The sequence below is a fragment of the Notechis scutatus genome, chromosome 4 (assembly GCF_049901735.1).
Source record: "Notechis scutatus isolate UNSWTSFEM ecotype Mainland chromosome 4, rNotScu1.2, whole genome shotgun sequence".
Lineage (NCBI taxonomy): Eukaryota > Metazoa > Chordata > Lepidosauria > Squamata > Elapidae > Notechis > Notechis scutatus.
Genome location: NC_142012.1, coordinates 70,128,050 through 70,146,639, shown reverse-complemented (window position 1 = coordinate 70,146,639; position 18,590 = coordinate 70,128,050). Strand labels below are relative to the sequence as shown.

Genomic DNA, 18,590 nt, shown 5'->3' with positions numbered 1-18,590 from the left:
GGGTTGTTGATAGTGGAACATCGCAATGCATTACTAAAGATAGAAACAGGTTTGTAAAGATGTCTAAGAGTAAACAACATGTATCATTGGCAAATGGATGGAAGATGAAGGCTTCTGGTCAAGGTACTGCATATTGTTCTTGTATAAATGAACATTTAACTATGTTATATGTGCCTAAACTGAAATTTAATTTGCTATCAGTAAGGGCTTTAGTTAATCTTGGTTATGTAGTAACCTTTAGGGGAGATAACTGTATAATAGAGAAAGAGGGTAAAAGTGTTACTGCTAATTTAGAGAATGATTTATATGTGATACATGATGACCAGTTGAAGATGGCTAACTCAGTTTATAACAATGTTAAGCCACATGATGAATTTATTTATTGCATAGACATCTAAGGCACATTAATTTCAAAATGCTCAAAAAACTGTTGAATTGTCAGATGGAGTAAAATTGAAACCCTGTAGCAAGTATTTAAACTGTAATGCTTGTAGCCAAGAGAAGAGCAAGGTTACTCCTGCAAACAGACTAAATGGGTTTAAGACCAAAGAACCTTTAGAGGTTGTTTTTGCTGACATAATTGGTCCTAAGAAACCTAGTTGAGGAGGTGCCTGCTATATTTTGAGTATTATGGACCATTACTCACAATATGGTTTCTGCTATCTTATGAAAAGCAAAACAGAAACATTCCAACATTTTTTTAACTGGCTAAGGTTTGCAGAGAGAAAAATGAAAAGTAAAGTAATTACTTTAGTTACTGATAATGGGACTGAGTTTGTTAACAAAAGATTCCAAACTATGTTGAAATTGGCTGGTGTTGAGCATAAATGTTCTGCACCTTATAGACTACAACATAACTTGTTTGTAGAACGAAGAGGACAAACATTACAAGCCATGGCTCGCACTATGTTATCTGATTCAGGTTTGCCTGAAACACTGTGGGGTGAAGCCATAATGTGTAGCAATCATGTTTTAAACAATGTAGTTAATACAACAACTGGAGAATTGCCATTCACTCGTTGGCATGGCAGAAAACCAAATTTAAGTTACCTACACACATTTGGAGCTCCAGCATGGGTGCATATTCCCTCACAAGTAAGACTGAATGGGCAACAATAGCCTGGCAAGTAGGGTGGTCACTTTTGGGGGGTTTGGCCCTGGAGTGGGTGGGAAAGTGGGGGGAAGAATGGTGAGGAGGAAGGGAATATTTTTTTAATAGATTAGAAAATAATATGGGGAACTTTTGAGACAAAAGCCCTGCACCTCTGTGGTGTTGGAATGGATTATATGGTGAACCTATAGATTTTAAGTGTTGGAATTAAGCTCTTGGAAACTTTTGGAAGTATTCACTTTTGATGACTGAGACAAAAAGGTATTTAATTGCAGTGTGTTAGAAGTACCTTAGAATTGAAAACAACTATTGGTTGGCAGCAATGCTTTATGAAAATAAAAATATTGGACCCTGTTTCCACACAATTACTTTGTACTGCATTTTCCAATTATTTAAATAAGTTCATGTGATAACTGTTCATGTTGACTATTTTGCTCTCTGGATTTGCAGAAAGGATCCTCTGAGAAGGGTGGATTTGTAGTATTAAAAAAGAAGACAGAGAATGGTGATTTAATGACTACTGGATTTCTATATGCTCTACCAATTATCTGAGGCCTGGGGTCCCTATATGTACCACCCAGAGGGCCAATGTACATACCTTGTTAGTTGCTTGGCAATTTATCTACTCCACCTGTATTTATATATTCTTCAAAATATGTTTAAACTTTTTAAAAAAATGGGAAGCTGACTTGTCACAAAGCAAAACACCATCCTCCAGAAAAATCATTTATTTCTTTATTTATATCCCATCATTATTTTTATAAGTAATTCAAAGCAGCAAACATTCCAAATATCCCTCCTCCTCCTCCTATTTTCCCCACCACAGTCCTGTGAGGTAGGCTGGGCTGAGAGAGGGAATGACTGGCCCCAAAACAGCCAGTCAGTTAACTCGCTGAGCCATTTCTGAACTTTCCTGCAATGTGAAAAAAAAGAGCTGTCTGCAGCCCATGTTTTGTTTAGAAGTGCATCCATCTGTCTTAAAAAAGCATAAAAATTATAAGCATAGGATTGTGCATTGCTATGGTGGATAGGGATGCATTTGTCTGTGATTATTTAAACAAAATATGGCGTTTCTGAGGAAGAAAGGCAGCTGCATAATCCCAGGAAGCCGCATAATCCCAGGGGAAAAAAATGCAGCTGCCTTAAAGAATTGCAAACGGGTGCAGCATTCCTTTCTCTGTGCTCTCCAAAATATACTGTAGTTTTTGCATTTGAATCCAAAATGCAGTGGTACAGGATAAGAGGGCAAGTAAGAATACACAATCAAGAAATGTTATTTGAAATAGGTGCTTTGTAAACTTATCTGTGGTGAGTCTTCTAAGTCACTGTTTTGCAAAAGCATTCACAACAATATGCATCAGAATCCAAAGATAGGGTTCCAACTTTAGGTGACATTAATGGCTGCTTATTTTGTTTCTACTACTAATAAAGAAATGAGTGAGAAATCATCATTTTTATACTTATTCCTGAAGTAGAAGAAACAATTATCTAAAAGGCTTCAAATTTAATTGAATATATAATTACAATTAAGCCAAAGATGCAATTCCAGTAAATTAGAATTTGCCCACAGAAATTTCCAGATTAACCCATAACATATCCAGCAAGTAATAGGTGTTGAGATAAATTCCCGTTAGGAGAATGAGCGCATACAGGGAGACGTATAGAGAGAAGTGTTGGAATAATACACACAGAGCACGCAGATACACTGTACAGTAAATGTAGGTTTTTACTTCCAGAAAGGTTTAAGCAAAGTCCAAAATAAGCAATCAAAGTCATTCACAAGTTAAATCAGTCAGTTTTCATCCAGGGATAATCCAAATATCAAATTCCAGTGTCAAAAACAGTTCAGTATCAGACTTACATTAAATCCAGTAATATCAGTCAATTAGAAGAAATGGAGCAACGGCAATATCTTCCAACAGAAGGAAACAGAGACGGAGACACACTCTCTTCTGAGACTAAGACTAAACAACCCAGGTTTCTGGCTCCATCTTACGGCTGTTTGAGAAAACACACCCAATTGCATGCTCTTGCATTCCCTTAAAGATATAGTACTAAAATGTTTATCCTGGTTTATATATTTCTAACCCAAATAGCTGTTAGGTGACTCATATTCCTAACAATAGGAAAGCACTTTTTCCACCTAAGGCCCAGAAGAAATAGTACTGAGTTAAATAGACTATAAGCATAAAGGTAAAAAATTATATATGCAGTGTTGGCTTCATTTTACATGTCTCAAGGGTTTGTGGCTCCCTGTGTTTTCTTTTCTGTGGGAAACAGATCCAAATAACTCTTTGTTTAAGTTGCAGACTCCTGCTCTGGGGTGTGTGTGTAAAAGGCAGCACTGACCACTGATCATAACAGCACAAGAACAGGCACTAAGCACTAGATCCATAGAAGCAGGGATTTACCACACTGGATAGAACCCAAGGGGTAGATCAGTGTTTCTCAGCTGAAAGATGTGTGGACTTTAACTCCCAAAATTCTCCATCCATCCATCCATCCATCCATCCATCCATCCAGGAGTTTCCACAGAAGATCATGGAGAATAATAGAGCTAAGAATCACAGTTCCGGATCCAGAAGGACAGGTAGGCATTAGATAATCAACCAGACACTGTAGTAGTAGACAAATTAATAGACGAAGACCAGAAGAGCTCAGGAGGCCAGGCAAACGGGGTGAGGCGAGGTTCCATTTGACGTATGTGATGTCGAGTTGTCCATGCCCACCCAGTCACATGACCACTCAGCCATGCTCAGCCAGCCACACTCATTCAGCCAGTCATTAGGGCAGAGAACTGGTTGTTAAAAAATTTGCAGCCCACCACTGGACCTGGCAATGGCTAAGCACAAAAAAAGTGAAGAGACAGATGTGCTAATTCTGCCTGCACAAGACCAAGCCTTAAAAACAAAAGTCAGAATTGAGAAGGCAGCAATGGATAGCGAATGCCATCTCTGCAAAGAAGCTGAAGAGTGGAAGAATGAAGTAGATCACTTGCTTAGCTGCTGCAAGATCTCCCCAACTGACTACAAGCAATGGCATGACAAAGTGGCAATACATTCGATTATTAGATAGAGATTTCTTCATCTGAAATATTGTTTCATAGATCTTTTGTTACATATGGATCAGAAAGTTTATAATTATTTACAGATCCATTATGTAAAAGGAGGAAAATTTATTGTTTTTTAATTATTTTTTTCCAACACCCAGTTAGGGTGGATTTTTAAAAATTGTTTATTGTTTTTAATTGTATGTTTAATGTTAGATTTATTTGATGTTTGGGGTTCCTCCCCTCTTTTTGTACACAATTTTTTTTGTTACCGTTGGATATATGTTTTTCTGTTTCTTTGTTTTGTATTTTATTCTTGTTGATAAAACATAATATAATATTAGACAACAGGTTAAATGATTATAAAGTGCACAACTATAAACTTTGTGCTTTTGCTGTTGATTTGGTATTAATTGTGCAAGACTGGCTAGAGAATATTGAATATGTTATGAAGAAGATTAAACTCCTTGGAGAAATGGCAGGCTTAAAAATAAAACTAAAAATGACATTATTGACTAAGAATTTAAATGTGGCATATCAGAAGAAATTGGAACTTAAAACTGGTTTTTAATAGATTTAACAGATTAAGAGTTGGAAGGGACCTTGTAGGTCATCTAGTCCAACCTCCTGGCCAAGCAGGAGACCGTACAACAGTGGTAGTGAACCTATGGCAGGTGTGCCAGAGGGGGCACTCTGTGGGCATGCACACCATTGTGCCGACAACAGCACCAGAGTGGCAGCAGTGCAATGAGCCAGCCGGCCAAGAAAAAGCCTTCTGCAGCGTGAGAGAGCTCCAGCTCTGAAAGTAGCGGGCAGTCACGCCACCCACTGTCTCCAGCTTGGCTTCCTCTTCTTCATCCAGCTCCAATTCTTTGGGTCCATTGCCAGGCAAAGTAGCCTTGAGCAACCCATCGGGCACGTGGTGGGGACAGCGTCAAGGTCAGGCCTCATCAGCTGCCTCTCTAAGTAGTGCACCATTGGCCCTGGCAGCCTCATCCATTTCGAGCCCCACATCCATCATGACAGTACCGGGCCGGAGCCCCTGGAATCCAGCAGGGCCTTCTGTATGCAGTGCTCCATCTCCAGTGATCCTTTTTAATGAAAGAGCTGAAGGCGAACACTGGAGACTGCAGGTCGGAAGTGGAAGGAAGGCCACCTCTTCTCCCCTAATCTATTGTTTTTCTTTAACCCCTTTGGGAAGGGGGAGGGGGAAAGCAATTCCCTGATGGAGTTGGAACTGGGAAGCAGAGGTGACGTGCTCATGAGAGGTGCAGGGGAGGGTGGGCAGTGGAAGGCGTCCAAATGGAAATGCGGTGGCCCCTCTGCCCAGCAGCCCAATGGGAGTACTTCATCCCGTCTGGGGTAAGGTGGATGGTTCACATGCGATGTGAGAGTGCGACGTGGCCGTGTTGGCAAATTGCGATAAATAAGTGGGGTTTGGGCACTCGGTTTCTAAAAGGTTCACAATCATTGCCATACACCATTTCTCACAAACGGCAGTCCAGTCTCTTTTTGAAAGCTTCCAGTGATGAAGCTTTCACAACTTCTGAAGGCAAGCTGTTCCATTGGTTGATTGTTCTCATTGTCAGAAAATTTCTCCCTATTTCCAAGTTGAATCTTTCCTTGTTCAGTTTCCATCCATTATTCCTTGTCTGGCCCTCAGGTGCTTTGGAAAATAGCTTGACCCCCTCCTCTCTGTGGCAGCCCCTCAAATATTGGAACATTGCTACAGGAGTCTCCCATGGTCCTTCTCTTCACTAGACTTTTTACTATCTTCTATAAAAGGTCCCTACATTGAAAAAACATCCAAGTTACCAAGGAGCTTGCTCTTCCTGAGACAATCGTCTATGAACTGTCCTTAAATATCATATTTCGATTCTTACTATGTTACAGAGCCCCTGATTATGACATCGAACATGTAAACAAGTTAAATTCACTACTAACATGGGCAACATCCTGCCCACACACTTTTATCTTTCTTGGTGACTTCAATCTACCTCATATTAACTGGACGCTAAACGAATGTAAAACTGAACCCATACATGCAACCTTCTACAATGCTGTAACAAACCTGGGACTGGAACAACTAGTAACCAACAACACTAGACTTAATTGCCTCAATCTCATCTTCTGCAACAGTTTGAGTTCAATTTACGGAATACAAATAAAAGAACCCTTTTCCAACAGTGACCATAGCATGATTGACTTTTGTCTCAACATACATCCTCACAAAAATCATCATAACGATGGGATCCCCAATTATAACTTCAAAAAAGGCAACTATGATCTTATAGACAATAATCTCTCATCTCTTGATTGGCAAATTCTATTCACTGGATGCAATACTGTTGAAGACCATTACAACATATTTTTACTTGAAGTCAAAAGAGGCATCAAACTATATGTACCAATAACAACTCCCCAAACCAGAAAAAAACAAATTACCCATAACAATAAGGAAGCTCCAATCAAAAAAGAAATCCCTTTGGTGGAAAAACAAATCTGGTCACATTGCCAACTTTAAAAGCCAATACAAAAATTTATGCCACCAGATAAAGACTGAATGCACCAATTATCACATTAAACAAGAGGAAACCTTCTATGCACCAATTCCACCCACACTTTCTACAATTTTGTAAACAACAAACTAAAAGCCTCAAGGTCCTTCCCACCCCTGAAAAGACCTAACGGCAAAGACTGTAATGATGACACCATTAAAGCCAATCTCTTTAACACATTCTTTGGTTCAGTCTTTGTAAACAGCAATGGATCAAGCCCAATACTTTCTAGTTGAACCACAGACAACTACAATGATCTAATGCATATCGATTTTATAGAAGATAATGTTGAAAAGGCACTACGCAATCTAAAACTATCTCTATCTATTGGACTGGATGGAATATGTGCCAACTTCTTTAAAAAGCTATCCACTGCCATAGCAGAACCTCTAAGCATAATCTTTGAAAAATCTTTCAGGACCAGCTCCTTGCCAAAACTATGATCACAAGCCACGGTCATCCCCATCTTCAAAAAGGGAGACCCTGGCCTAGTTGAAAATTACAGACCAATCTCTTTATGTTGCATCACCTGTAACGTCATGGAATCAATTATTAACCAATCCATTATCCTCCACTTAGAGACAAACAACCTCCTGCCCAAAATAAATTTAGTTTCAGGAAAAAACTATCCTGTAATCTGCAACTCCTACACTGCAAAAACATATGGACTACACAACTTGGCCAGGGCAAAGCAATTGACGCTATTTACATAGACTTCTGTAAATCCTTTGATTTACAGAAAAATCTTCAGACACCTGCATAACTGGATAGATGTATTCCTGTCAAACAGACAACAAATGGTCAAAATTGGGAGCGTCCTATCAAATTCTGTACCTGTCAACAGTGGTGTCCCCCAAGGCAGTGTTCTAGGACCAACTCTATACTCTACATAAATGACCTCTGTGATCATATTAAGAGCAACTGTGTTCTTTTCACTGATGATGTAAAGCTATTCAACACCACTAACAATACTGCTACCCTTCAAAATGATCTCGACTATGTCAGAATGGTCAAACAAATGGCAACTTCAAATCTCAACAAATAAATGCTCTGTCTTTCATATTGGCAAAAAAAATATCAGAAAATAAAATACAAGCTGAATAGTCAAGGCCTTGTTGATGACCCCAACTCTGTCAAGGATCTTGGAGTACTCATCTCTAGTGATTTAAGTGCTAGAGCCCAGTGTAACTACATTGCCAAAAAGGCATTAAGAGTTGTTAACCTAATCTTACATAGCTTTTTCTCTGGTAATATCACACTACTATCTAGAGCATACAAAACATTTGCTAGACTAATACTTGAATACAGCTCATCAGTCTGGAACCCGCATTACATATTAGATATTAATACAGTCGAGAAAGTCCAGAAATATTTCATGAGAAGAGTTCTCCACTCCTCTACTTGTAGCAGAATACCTGATGCCACCAGACTTGAAATTTTAGAACTAGACAACCTAGAACTATGCCACCTTCGGTCTGATCTAAGTGAAGTACATAAAATTATCTGCTGCAATGTCCTACCTGTCAATGAATACTTCAGCTTCAACCATAACAATACAAGAGCACACAATAGATACAAACTCAAGGTAAACCGCACTAAACTTGACTGCAGAAAATATGACTTCAGCAACAGAGTGGTCAATGTCTGGAATACTCTGACTCTGTGGTTTCTTCCCCAAACCCCAAAAACTTCCAGCACCCCCTTCTGCACTGGCACATGAATGGGAGACTCCCAAAGCACCCTAGTCAGAGGTGCACATTGACTTCACAGGGCCAGTCCAGGGCCAAACATTCTTAATAATTGTAGACACCTACTCAAAATGGCTTGAGTTAATACTTATGAACTTCACAATGGCAGAGGTGGTCATTAAAGTATTACGGACACTTTTCTCCACCCAAGGCCTACTGCACATTTTGGTCTCGGACTATGGCCCCAAATTCACAGCCACTCAACTCAAGATTTTGGAGCTAGGAATCAGGCATGACCTGGCCACCCCATTCCATCCATCGAGCAATGGTCAAGTGGAGAGAATGGTGTGGTCAACCAAAGAAGCTCTAGCAAGAATGGGTCCAAGGGACTGGCAAGTTAGAATTGACAAATTCCTCCTTGTACAGCACATCACCCCTAGTGCCACCACAAACTGCAACCCCATTGAATTATTAATGGGTCGCAAGTTAAGATCACAACTAGACAGATTACATCCAAATTATAATGCCAAGGCACCCACTAATTCGACCAGCTAGCTCTGGTCATTTAGAATAGGGGACACCCACAACTATGCCTTTGGGTAAACAGTGTCTCCTGAACAACTTTTATAATTGTAAACATTGTGAGTCAGTGATAGTCTATTTCCTCCAGGCAGAAGTGTATGTGTGCCAGTACAAAGTCATTTGTTATTACCATAATCTGAATTTCAGATTATACTGAATAATAAAATCTCATTAAAAAGTTGTCAGGAATCAGCTCCATTACATTTGTTGTTTCCTTATTGTGATTGCTTGGGTTAGATTGGACAAACGTTATTGTCAATTCACTATGGGGAATGCCCCCACGTTTCCACACAATAACATGTGAGGCTGACCACCAATTATAGGGAGAATTTCAATACAGTTATATAACTAAAGATGGTGTAATACATTGCCAGATCTAAGAGGTTTATAGTATTGCAGAACACATGCTATATGACTTTCTTTATGAAATAAATGAAAGTAGCACCAAACTCTGGTTTATTTGTTCATTCCAAGTCCTTTTATATATCAGCAGGATGCAGATAATAAAGTCAAAAAAGGTTAACATTTTTACAGAACTATAGATACGTCGAGGACTTTGAGATGAGTGGCCAGGAGGTGAGGCCAGGCCAGGCCAAGGAGTGGCTGGGAAGGGAGGGGCAAGGCATGGCCATACATGGTGAGGAGAGGCGGGGTGAAGCAAGGCGCTCCTCAATGTGAGTGATGTTGAATTAGCCATGACTACCAGTCACATGACCACCCAGCCACATCTACCCAATGGTCATTAGGGCAGAAAACTGGTTGTTAAATTATTTGAATCCCACTACTGCCTTCATATAAGTAATGTGGGCCATGGTCTAAGAATTTAAAGTTCTATTGATGCCACCATCCTTTAAGCCAGTGGTTTATTTCTAAAATTCTGTTCCTCTTTGGAAGTAAGATGCAAACACTATATGTAGTCCTAACTCTTTAGCTTTCATGCCAAGTTACTCATAGCACCTTGATAGGGTTTTTGGTTCATTGTTGTATTGTTCATCCCCACATGAAAGAGAAGGATTGATTACATTAGTAAGGCTCTCAGTCACATCTTTGATTTTTTTTTTTCTTGGAAAGAATATGCCGTGTTTCTCCAAAAATAAGACCCGGTCTTATTTTCTTTTGGGCCCAAAATAAGCACCAGGTCGTATTTTTGTGGGATGTCTTACCCACTTACCTTAGGACCACTGCAGCCAGGCCTCCCATGCCCTGACACCTGTCGCACCACTCGCTGACTTCTGCAGCTTCTTCTGCAGCTGCCCATGTCCACTTGTGGCCAGATGCCATGTGGCGCACCACAACTGTGCCGCTGCTTGTAGCACAAGGCTACATGGCTTGTCAGGCTGGTGCCACAGCTCGCAGTAGGCCACATGGCATGTTGTGCCGTTGAACCTATGTGAGAAGCAGCACCGGAGTGACATAGCACACTTACAACTTCCTGTATTTGGTGTTATTTCTCTCCTTTTACAAGCAGAGGCTTAAGTTTTATAATTCTGAATTTCCTCACCTTTGCGGATGAATGAAATCAATGACACTGTTGAATATTTATTAGTAATCATTACTGTAATTATTACTAGTAATATTAATATAGGTGTACAGTATTTTGGTGGGGATACTGCTTTTGCATTTCATTTTTCATTATATGTTAAAAATTCCTTAGAACTCATGAAAACTGTAAGTTCAATTTCTACAGGGAACTTTTTTCTTTTTTTTTTCAAATAGTGGCCTTCATGCTATTAGCTGAAGAAAGATTTTGCAATGTTGTCCTTGATAGAGTCTACAATCTCAAACATCTCCTTTGAGGTCAGCGTTGCAGAGACATTACAAGAACATGCCCTTTTCCTTGACTTCTGCACCACACTTTGGAAGTACCCAAGTGGGGGAGGGGTATAACATCCATGCCCATTTAAGTGCCAAATCATCTCTTTTTCTTAAAATCTGAAACCCTGCAGCTGTGTATTGGCCAAATGCTTTTACAGATGTATTAATGTTTGCCTAAGTTTCCTCACAATGGAGTGAAGAGGTGGCAGAAGAATTCATTTAAATGATCTTGGATCTTCCCAGCCTTTCATCCTTCCTTCTTGATGAAATTATACAATTTACATTTTGCAGCTAACCTCAAAGAGGGAGGCTGCTGAATGCATCCGGTAGAAAATGGAAAAGGGCATTGCAAGATTCACCACAATGATCCAAGGTTCAAATCCAAAAACCATTTCTTCCAGGCCATTGTCATATTCAGGGCGGCAACCGAAAGCTTGTGGAATCCAAAGCTATAAAAAAAAGAATATTTTTTTAAAATCTAGATGATATTATCCATGAGATTATGCTGGGAACAATATTTTTCAGCTTGATTCATATACCGTATTTGCCGGCGTATAAGACGACTTTTTTGCCCTGAAAAACATGCCTCCAAGTGGGGGGGTCGTCTTATACGCCGGTAAATACGTTGTTGTCACTCAGTGCAAGAGCGACGGGGGCGGAGCTCCACAACTTGCGAAGCCCCTTCAAGCCCAGCCGGAGTCTCTCTTCCTCCTCCTCCCCACCACCCACCCACCCTCCGCCCGGCTCGGGCGCTGCGGAGGCCAATCTGGAGGTGGGGTGGGGGTGGAGCGGGAGGGTCTCTGGCGAGGCCGCTCGCCCAGCCAGCCCCGAACCGCATAATGGCCCGGGGAGTGGGGGGGAGAAGGTGGTGGTGGTGGACTGTGGCGCCCCTCCTTCTGGGCAGCGGGGCGGGGGGCAGCAATTTGCTCCTCCCGCTTCTCCCTCCCTCTTTGAAAGACCGGGAGGGCTGTGCTTGGGGCGGGGGTGTCCTCAGGAAGTTCCTGATGGGACCCCGCTGGGCAGGGCCACCCGGCTCCCGAGCTGCTTTCCAGGGTCCCCTTGGGAAGAAAAGGGTCCGGTGGGCGGTGGAAGAAGGCGAGGGACCTCCTCCCGCCCCCTGTCCCATCCCGTCCCTCCTCTTGTCCCCTCCTCCCCTCCCCGCTTAAGAGAGAAAGATCTGCTTCCCCGGCACCGAGCTGCCACCCAGCGCCGTGTCTCCCGGCCAGCGCGTGCTTGCGACTTGGGAAACGGCCAAGCGACTTTAAAACCGAGCGGAGGCCAGAGATAGCCGGAATTACCCTCCACACACACACACACACACACACACACACACACAGAGAGAGAGAGAGAGAGAGTTGGCAGCTGTCCATCCCCCACCCTTGGAGTCCCGATGGCACGCACGCGGGGCTGTCACAAAGAAAGGGAGAGGAATTGAGTGCCAGCCTGAGAAAGGCGAAGCTGCCTCTCTAAAGCATTTGGGTGGCTTTGTAAGTTTGGGGAAAAGGGGCGGGGGTGTCAATCAAGAATTATATCCAGAATACCCCAAGTGTTACAACTTACCGTATTTGCCGGCGTATGAGATGACTTTTTTGCCCTAAAAACATGCCTCCAAGTGGGGGGTCGTCTTATACGGCGAGTATATAACAAACTCTATATTTTGAGTGGAAATGTTGGGGGCTCGTCTTATACGCCCAGTCGTCTTATACGCCGGCAAATACGGTAATTTAATTAAAAATTCACTTGCAGAATTCTAAATTTTATTTTGTATTGTGTATTTGTTCACATGATCATGTAATCTTTATCCAGGTTTCAAAATCTTTTTCTTAGGTTTAAAATTATACATTGAAAAATACTAGAACTTAATATTAATTGGACAAAATAAAATTTAAAAAAACTATGAGAACCAAGGGAATAATCCATTGTAGGACATAACTGACCTTGTCAGGTACAGCACCTGGTTTCTGATTGCAACTGATACTATGGTACATTATTTTTTTCCTGGACCAATCACTTTCTCCTATCATCAGTACATTTATATCTCCACCACAGCTTGTACTGGTGATACACTGACCTCATGTTTGGATCTATTTTCCGCCCCCACCCCAGGGTCAGGGACATTTCCATTATTAGTCTTGGAGTGGGCTTCACTTGCCCAGTCAAGATTGGTGTGCAACTTGGGGGTCCTTCTGGACTCATAGCAACTGCCTGAAGAACAGGTGGCAGCTGTGGTCAAGGAGGGCTTTACTGAAGTTCTTCTGGTGTGACAGTTGCACCTCTTCTTTGACCAGGTGGCCCTTCAGACATTCATGGTTTAGTCACATGGATTACTGCAATGTGTTTTACATGCAGGTGCTCTTGAAAACCATCAAAAAAACTACAATTGGTACAAAACGCAGCGGTGTAAGCAATAAGTAGAAATATATTGTAAAATATATTTTAGCTACCATACTGAAACCAAGAGAAGCAGGCTTAATCCTTCAATCTCTTTTATATATAGAGATAAATCTTCATAAATTTATTCATAATGGTTTCTTTTAATATAATTTAACAGTACAGCTCATATTAGATCTGACACTAATGTTCTTCTTCCCTAAACAGGGAGCAAATCACTGCAGACAGGTCTCCTTCTGGACATTGGTTCACTGTTTCCTTTCATTAAATAAATGAGATGTGCCATTTCCCATCAACTCAGCTAATATCAGAAGCATATCAAAGCAGTGAAAATGTTGGACTGACTAAACTCCTCTAGCACCCCCCTTCCCTCAATGGAAGTACCTTGGTGGAATCTCAATCTAACACACAATGCTACAGGAAAAAATATATAAGAGGGAATGTAATATACTTAAAGGTTCTGGTTATTTATTTGGATAAAAATCTAACAAATAAAATATAATAACAAACATACATCAAACCTGGAAAAAAATTATTCCAAGCTTGCATATTTTCCTGTTCTGAATTCATCTCTGCTACCCGAGTTGCAAAACTCCAGAAAACACTGGATTGTAAAACTCTAGAGAACTGTCAGGCACAAGCAACCAGGACTACTTGTGAATAGTCACAAGCAGAAGCTTTGCTCTTAGTCACCTATTTTACAAGAATCTTGCCAGACTAATTGTATTCCCTTGGAATTGGTCAAAGTTTCAGCAATTCTGAGGGAGGTCAGCCTTGTGCTGCTTTCTGCAGTGAAAAGACTCAAAACTGCACCCTTCTTAATTCCTCCCTCAGTCTAGCTGGAGATTCCACAATTTTGCTGCTGTCATCTAATGGTCCTTCAGATTTCTGCAGTCCAGATGTGATGACCTTCAAGACCAAGCTACTTTCTAAACAGAATGTTTCTTTACAGCCATCTCTGAATGTATTTCGCAGCCTTCAACTGATTAGTAATCCTTCAAAAACTGTTTTGTTTCTAAGTGCCTTGGAAGAATTGATGAGCCATATCAAAAAATCTCAGCTAACTAGAGAATCATACTGAATTATAGGGATGTTTACTGTGGTGTATGGATTTTGGTTTTAATAACATTTAATCTGTTTTGCTAAATTGGTACATAATAATTTAAGCAATGCGTGGGTGCATATTCCAAAAGCAATTAGAAGAAAGGGACAACCAAAGACTAGAAAGCTCAGGTTTATGGGTTATGAGCCAGGCTCAAAGAGCTATCACTTTAGCAATGGGAGCAAGAGAATGGTGATTTCCAGTTCTTCTAGCTTCGCAGAGCAAAATTGGAACAGAATTGATGCAAATTTCTGGAATGATCCACTTAGTGATGGTAATTCACTTAGTGATGTTAGCATTCAGGGAGGAGAAGCTGAACAAGATGTGAAGCAAGAGAGGGATGAAACGCAGGAGCAGTCAAGGCAGTAGTGGTATTCAGCTGATTCTCACTGGTTCAGCAGAGCCGGTAGCAATGATTTGGCCTGGGTCACCGAATCAGTAGAGATTTCTGGCTGGCCAGGCCCCCGACCCATTCACTTGCTCGCTGCTCGCCCCTTCCGGCTGCTCGATGCTCACTCACCTTTTCCGGGTGCTCGATGCTCGCTCCGCCCACCCCCACCCTATATATGTTGCCTTTACCACGTGGCCCAGCTAATCGCCTTGCCAGTTGCCTTGCCGATGCCCGGTCAGCTCAGCTCACCAAAAGTAAGCAATGCATGCTGCCACTCACCCTTTGCCTTGGGTCAGGGGCTGGGGTCCCAGGGACGTGCTATTCCCCGAGGCCCTGGAGTCTCCGCCCACCTTGGCTGGGTCTGGGAACACGTGATTCCCTGGCTCCAGCCTTGACCCAGAGCCGCTGCCCGCTTGCCACCCACTCTCCCTTAAGCACGATAAGTCACTCAGTTTCCCCTCCTTCAGAGGCCCCGGAACATAATCTCCTTGCTTCCTCCCCTACAACTGCCTTTCGTCATCTGTGGCTGCAACCTTACCTTCCTTTTGCAGCTGGCTGCCAGGGAAGGCCAGCCAGGGCTGAAAGCCACTGGGCTCCCCACCTGTTCTGACCCAACCCTGTTACCAGCAAGAAAATCTCAAACAAACACAGCAACTGAAACCTTCTCAGCTTTAATCTACAAATAACTTCTTTGTAGATAAAAGATGGTTTGCAGCCAATTAGTCCAACCAGAAAAGCTTGACAGAATTCTTCAGATAAGCCGGAGTCTCTACAAACAATGCTGAGTCCGTAGTTTTTTGCAGAAAGCAAAAACCTTTTGAAACCAGGCTTATATTCCCTGGAGGGAGGGGCCATTACATTGCATCCTTATTCCCAAGTCGCCTGTGCTGCTCCAGCTGTTCTCTTCTACAAATCATCCTGTGTTCATGCACACTTGGCACAGGCTCCTTGGGAACCTCCTCATCACTGCTGCCAGCCCCCACACTCCCTGATGGTCCTGGCCCCTCATCAGAGTCATCACTCTCCTTAGCCATCTGCGCCTGCTGCCGGCTAACCACAATAGCACCAGCCCACATCTCACCCCCTTGTCGTGAGATGCCTGCAGCCGCTGCCTCGTTTTTTCGATGCAAGAAGCCTCCCAGCTCATGCCTCTTTGCCAGCCAGAAGCAAGCTGGCTGGCTGGAGGCTTCTTGCACTGAAAAAAGAGGCAGCGGCTGTAGGCTTTTTGTGCCAAAAACTACCAGCCTCGGCTTTTCGAACGCGCCAAAAAAGAGCTTCAGTCCCGCCATCACCGTCCTGTTCTTCGCAGTTGGAGCTGAGCTGGTAGCCCACGCGCCATCTGGGGGTGTGGCTTGGTGGGGGAGGGTCATGTGACTGAGTGGGCATGGGCATGAGTGATATCAAGTTGGATACGCCCACTCAGTCACATGACTCTCCCCCATCAAGCCACACCCGCAGAACCGGTAGGAGAAAAAATTGAATACCACCATTGAGTCAATGCCACGCAGGTCAGAGCGATGGAACAAAGAGATTCCACCTGACAGGTATTCTGCTAGTAAAGTTAAAGTGTGTAATGTATAGTATGAGCCAATAAACTATAAGCAAGTATTGACATTACCTAAAATTGAACAACAAAAGTGGAAAGAAGCCATGGACAAGAAAATGAAATCCATGGATGAACATGTAGTGTTCACATCTATGACTTTGCCACAGGGTAGCAAAGCTGTAGGATGCAAGTGGATATACCAGAAGAAAGTACTGCCCAATAATGAGGTACAGTACAATATAAAGCAAGGTTAGTGGCGTAAGGGTTTTCACAGATGAAAAATGTGCACTGTGATGAGGTATTTGCGCCAACCGTAAAGAGTGAAAGCATCAGGTTGGCACTAGCATTGGCAGCAGCACAGGCCATAACATTTGGCATTTTGACATCACCACTGCATTCCTCAATACAGAATTAGAGGAAGAAATTGGGCGTTGGTTCTTACCTGATACGCCTCTTCTCGTTGAACTGCGTAGAGCATCCAGAGAGTGGGAGGTGCTCCAGTCTCATGTCGTACAGGCTGAGCTATAATTGAAGGAACACTCCTCCTCCTCCACGTGACTCCTCCATGCGTTCCCCCAGTTTTACGAAGACGAGAGGACAGCAAGAATCCTCTAACAGAACTAAAAAACAACTCTCAACAACAATAACAAACATCATTGGCCGAAACAGGATTCCCCACCAGACGGATTAAAAGGGTGGGGCTGGATGCTCTACGCAGTTCAACGAGAAGAGGCGTATCAGGTAAGAACCAACGCCCATTCTCCGTAGAACTGCTGCGAGCATCCAGAGAGTGGGACATACCAAAGCGTGTCTGTCCTACGGGAGGGACTCCGTCTGGGTCGGAATCTCCTCTGGCTCTCTCACCACCTGTTGAAGGACTCGCCTGCCAAAGGATGCCTCAGCTGAGGCGTAAGTGTCAATTCTATAATGTCGTATAAAGGGAGATGGGGAGGCCCAGGTGGCCGCCCTACAGATGTCATGAATGGAAGCCTGGGTAGCCCAGGCTACTGAAGTAGCCGCACTCCTGGTAGAATGAGCGGTTATCCCGCTAGGGATCGGCAGAGCTTGAGCCAGATAGGCTTTTGATATGGTGGCTCTAATCCATCGACCTACAGTAGACGGGGAGACCTTGCAACCCAACGTCTTTGGCTGAAAGGACAGGAAAAGGGACTCAGACTTTCTGATAGACTGAGTTCGATAAATATATATACGGAGAGCTCTACGCACATCGAGGGTGTGCCACTGCCGTTCCTTCTCTCGAACAGGCTTTGGACAAAAATTAGGCAGGACTAATTCCTGCGATCTGTGAAATGCCGAGTTGATCTTTGGCATAAAGGCAGGGTCAGGTCGTAAAACCACCCGATCAGGATGGAAAACGCACTAGTCCTTTCTGACGGATAGAGCTGCTATTTCAGATATCCTTCTTGCTGAAGTTATTGCCACCAGAAACACCACTTTAAGGGTGAGAAACTGAAGTGAATTCTCCCTGAGAAGCTCGAAAGGAGGTTTAGTCAGCGCCGTCAGGACCTTATTGAGGTCCCAGGTCGGGTATCTGTGAACCATCGGGGGGCGAAGGTTGGATGCTCCCCTGAGAAAAGCCCTGATACGAGGATGGTGGGAAAGTGGTCCGGATGAATCACCAGGAACCACCGTTGAAAGAGCCGAAACTTGCCTTCTCAGAGTGTTAGGAGAAAGACCCTTGTCCAGGCCATCTTGTAGGAAAGCCAGGATTTGCGCGACAGAGGGGGAGAGCGGGTTGATAGAAGATTGTTGACACCATTTGGAGAAACTGTTCCAGGTCGCATTATAAATGCGAATGGTCGAAGGCCGTCTTGCAGCCATGATGGTAGTGATGACCTGGCTGATAGGCCCTCCGCTCTCATTTTTTCCCGCTCAACCTCCAGATGGCTAACTGCAGCCACTGTGGATCCGGATGGAGGAGAGGGCCTTGGGACAGAGAGATCCTGTCCCGTGGAATCCTCCACGGTGGGGCCACCGACAGGTCGCGAAGATCTGCGAACCACGGTCTCCTGGGCCAATACGGTGCTACCAGGATGATCTCCGCCCTCTCTAGTACCAGCTTCTGAAGTACCCTGGGAATCAATGGGAGAGGGGGAAAGGCGTATAGAAGGCCAGGGGGCCAGGGGCAACGCAGGGCATCGTAATTCTCTGCTCCGTTGGTGGGGTATCGGGAGAAAAACCTTATAGTCTGAGCGTTGAGCGGAGATGCGAATAGGTCTACCAACGGCAGACCGAAGATCGCCGCCGCCTCCTTGAACAGAAGAGGATGGAGGCGCCATTCCGCTTGGTCCAGCGTGGCCCTGCTGAGCCAATCTGCGTGAACATTCGAGGTTCCC

At 43.4% G+C, this 18,590-nt stretch overlaps 2 protein-coding genes across 2 annotated transcripts in view; both read right to left on the bottom strand.

Moving 5' to 3' along the window:
* Positions 1-18,590, bottom strand: part of CC2D2A (coiled-coil and C2 domain containing 2A) — a 1,114,036-nt gene that overhangs the window by 973,424 nt on the left and 122,022 nt on the right. The window lies entirely within an intron of this gene.
* OTOP1 (otopetrin 1) overlaps positions 10,585-18,590 on the bottom strand; it is a 101,491-nt gene continuing 93,485 nt past the window's right edge. Inside the window, exon 6 of the mRNA XM_026675849.2 lies at positions 10,585-11,252. Within this exon, the coding sequence (XP_026531634.2) occupies positions 11,082-11,252 (171 nt within the window). The 3' untranslated portion in view covers positions 10,585-11,081. The remainder of the gene's footprint in view (positions 11,253-18,590) is intronic.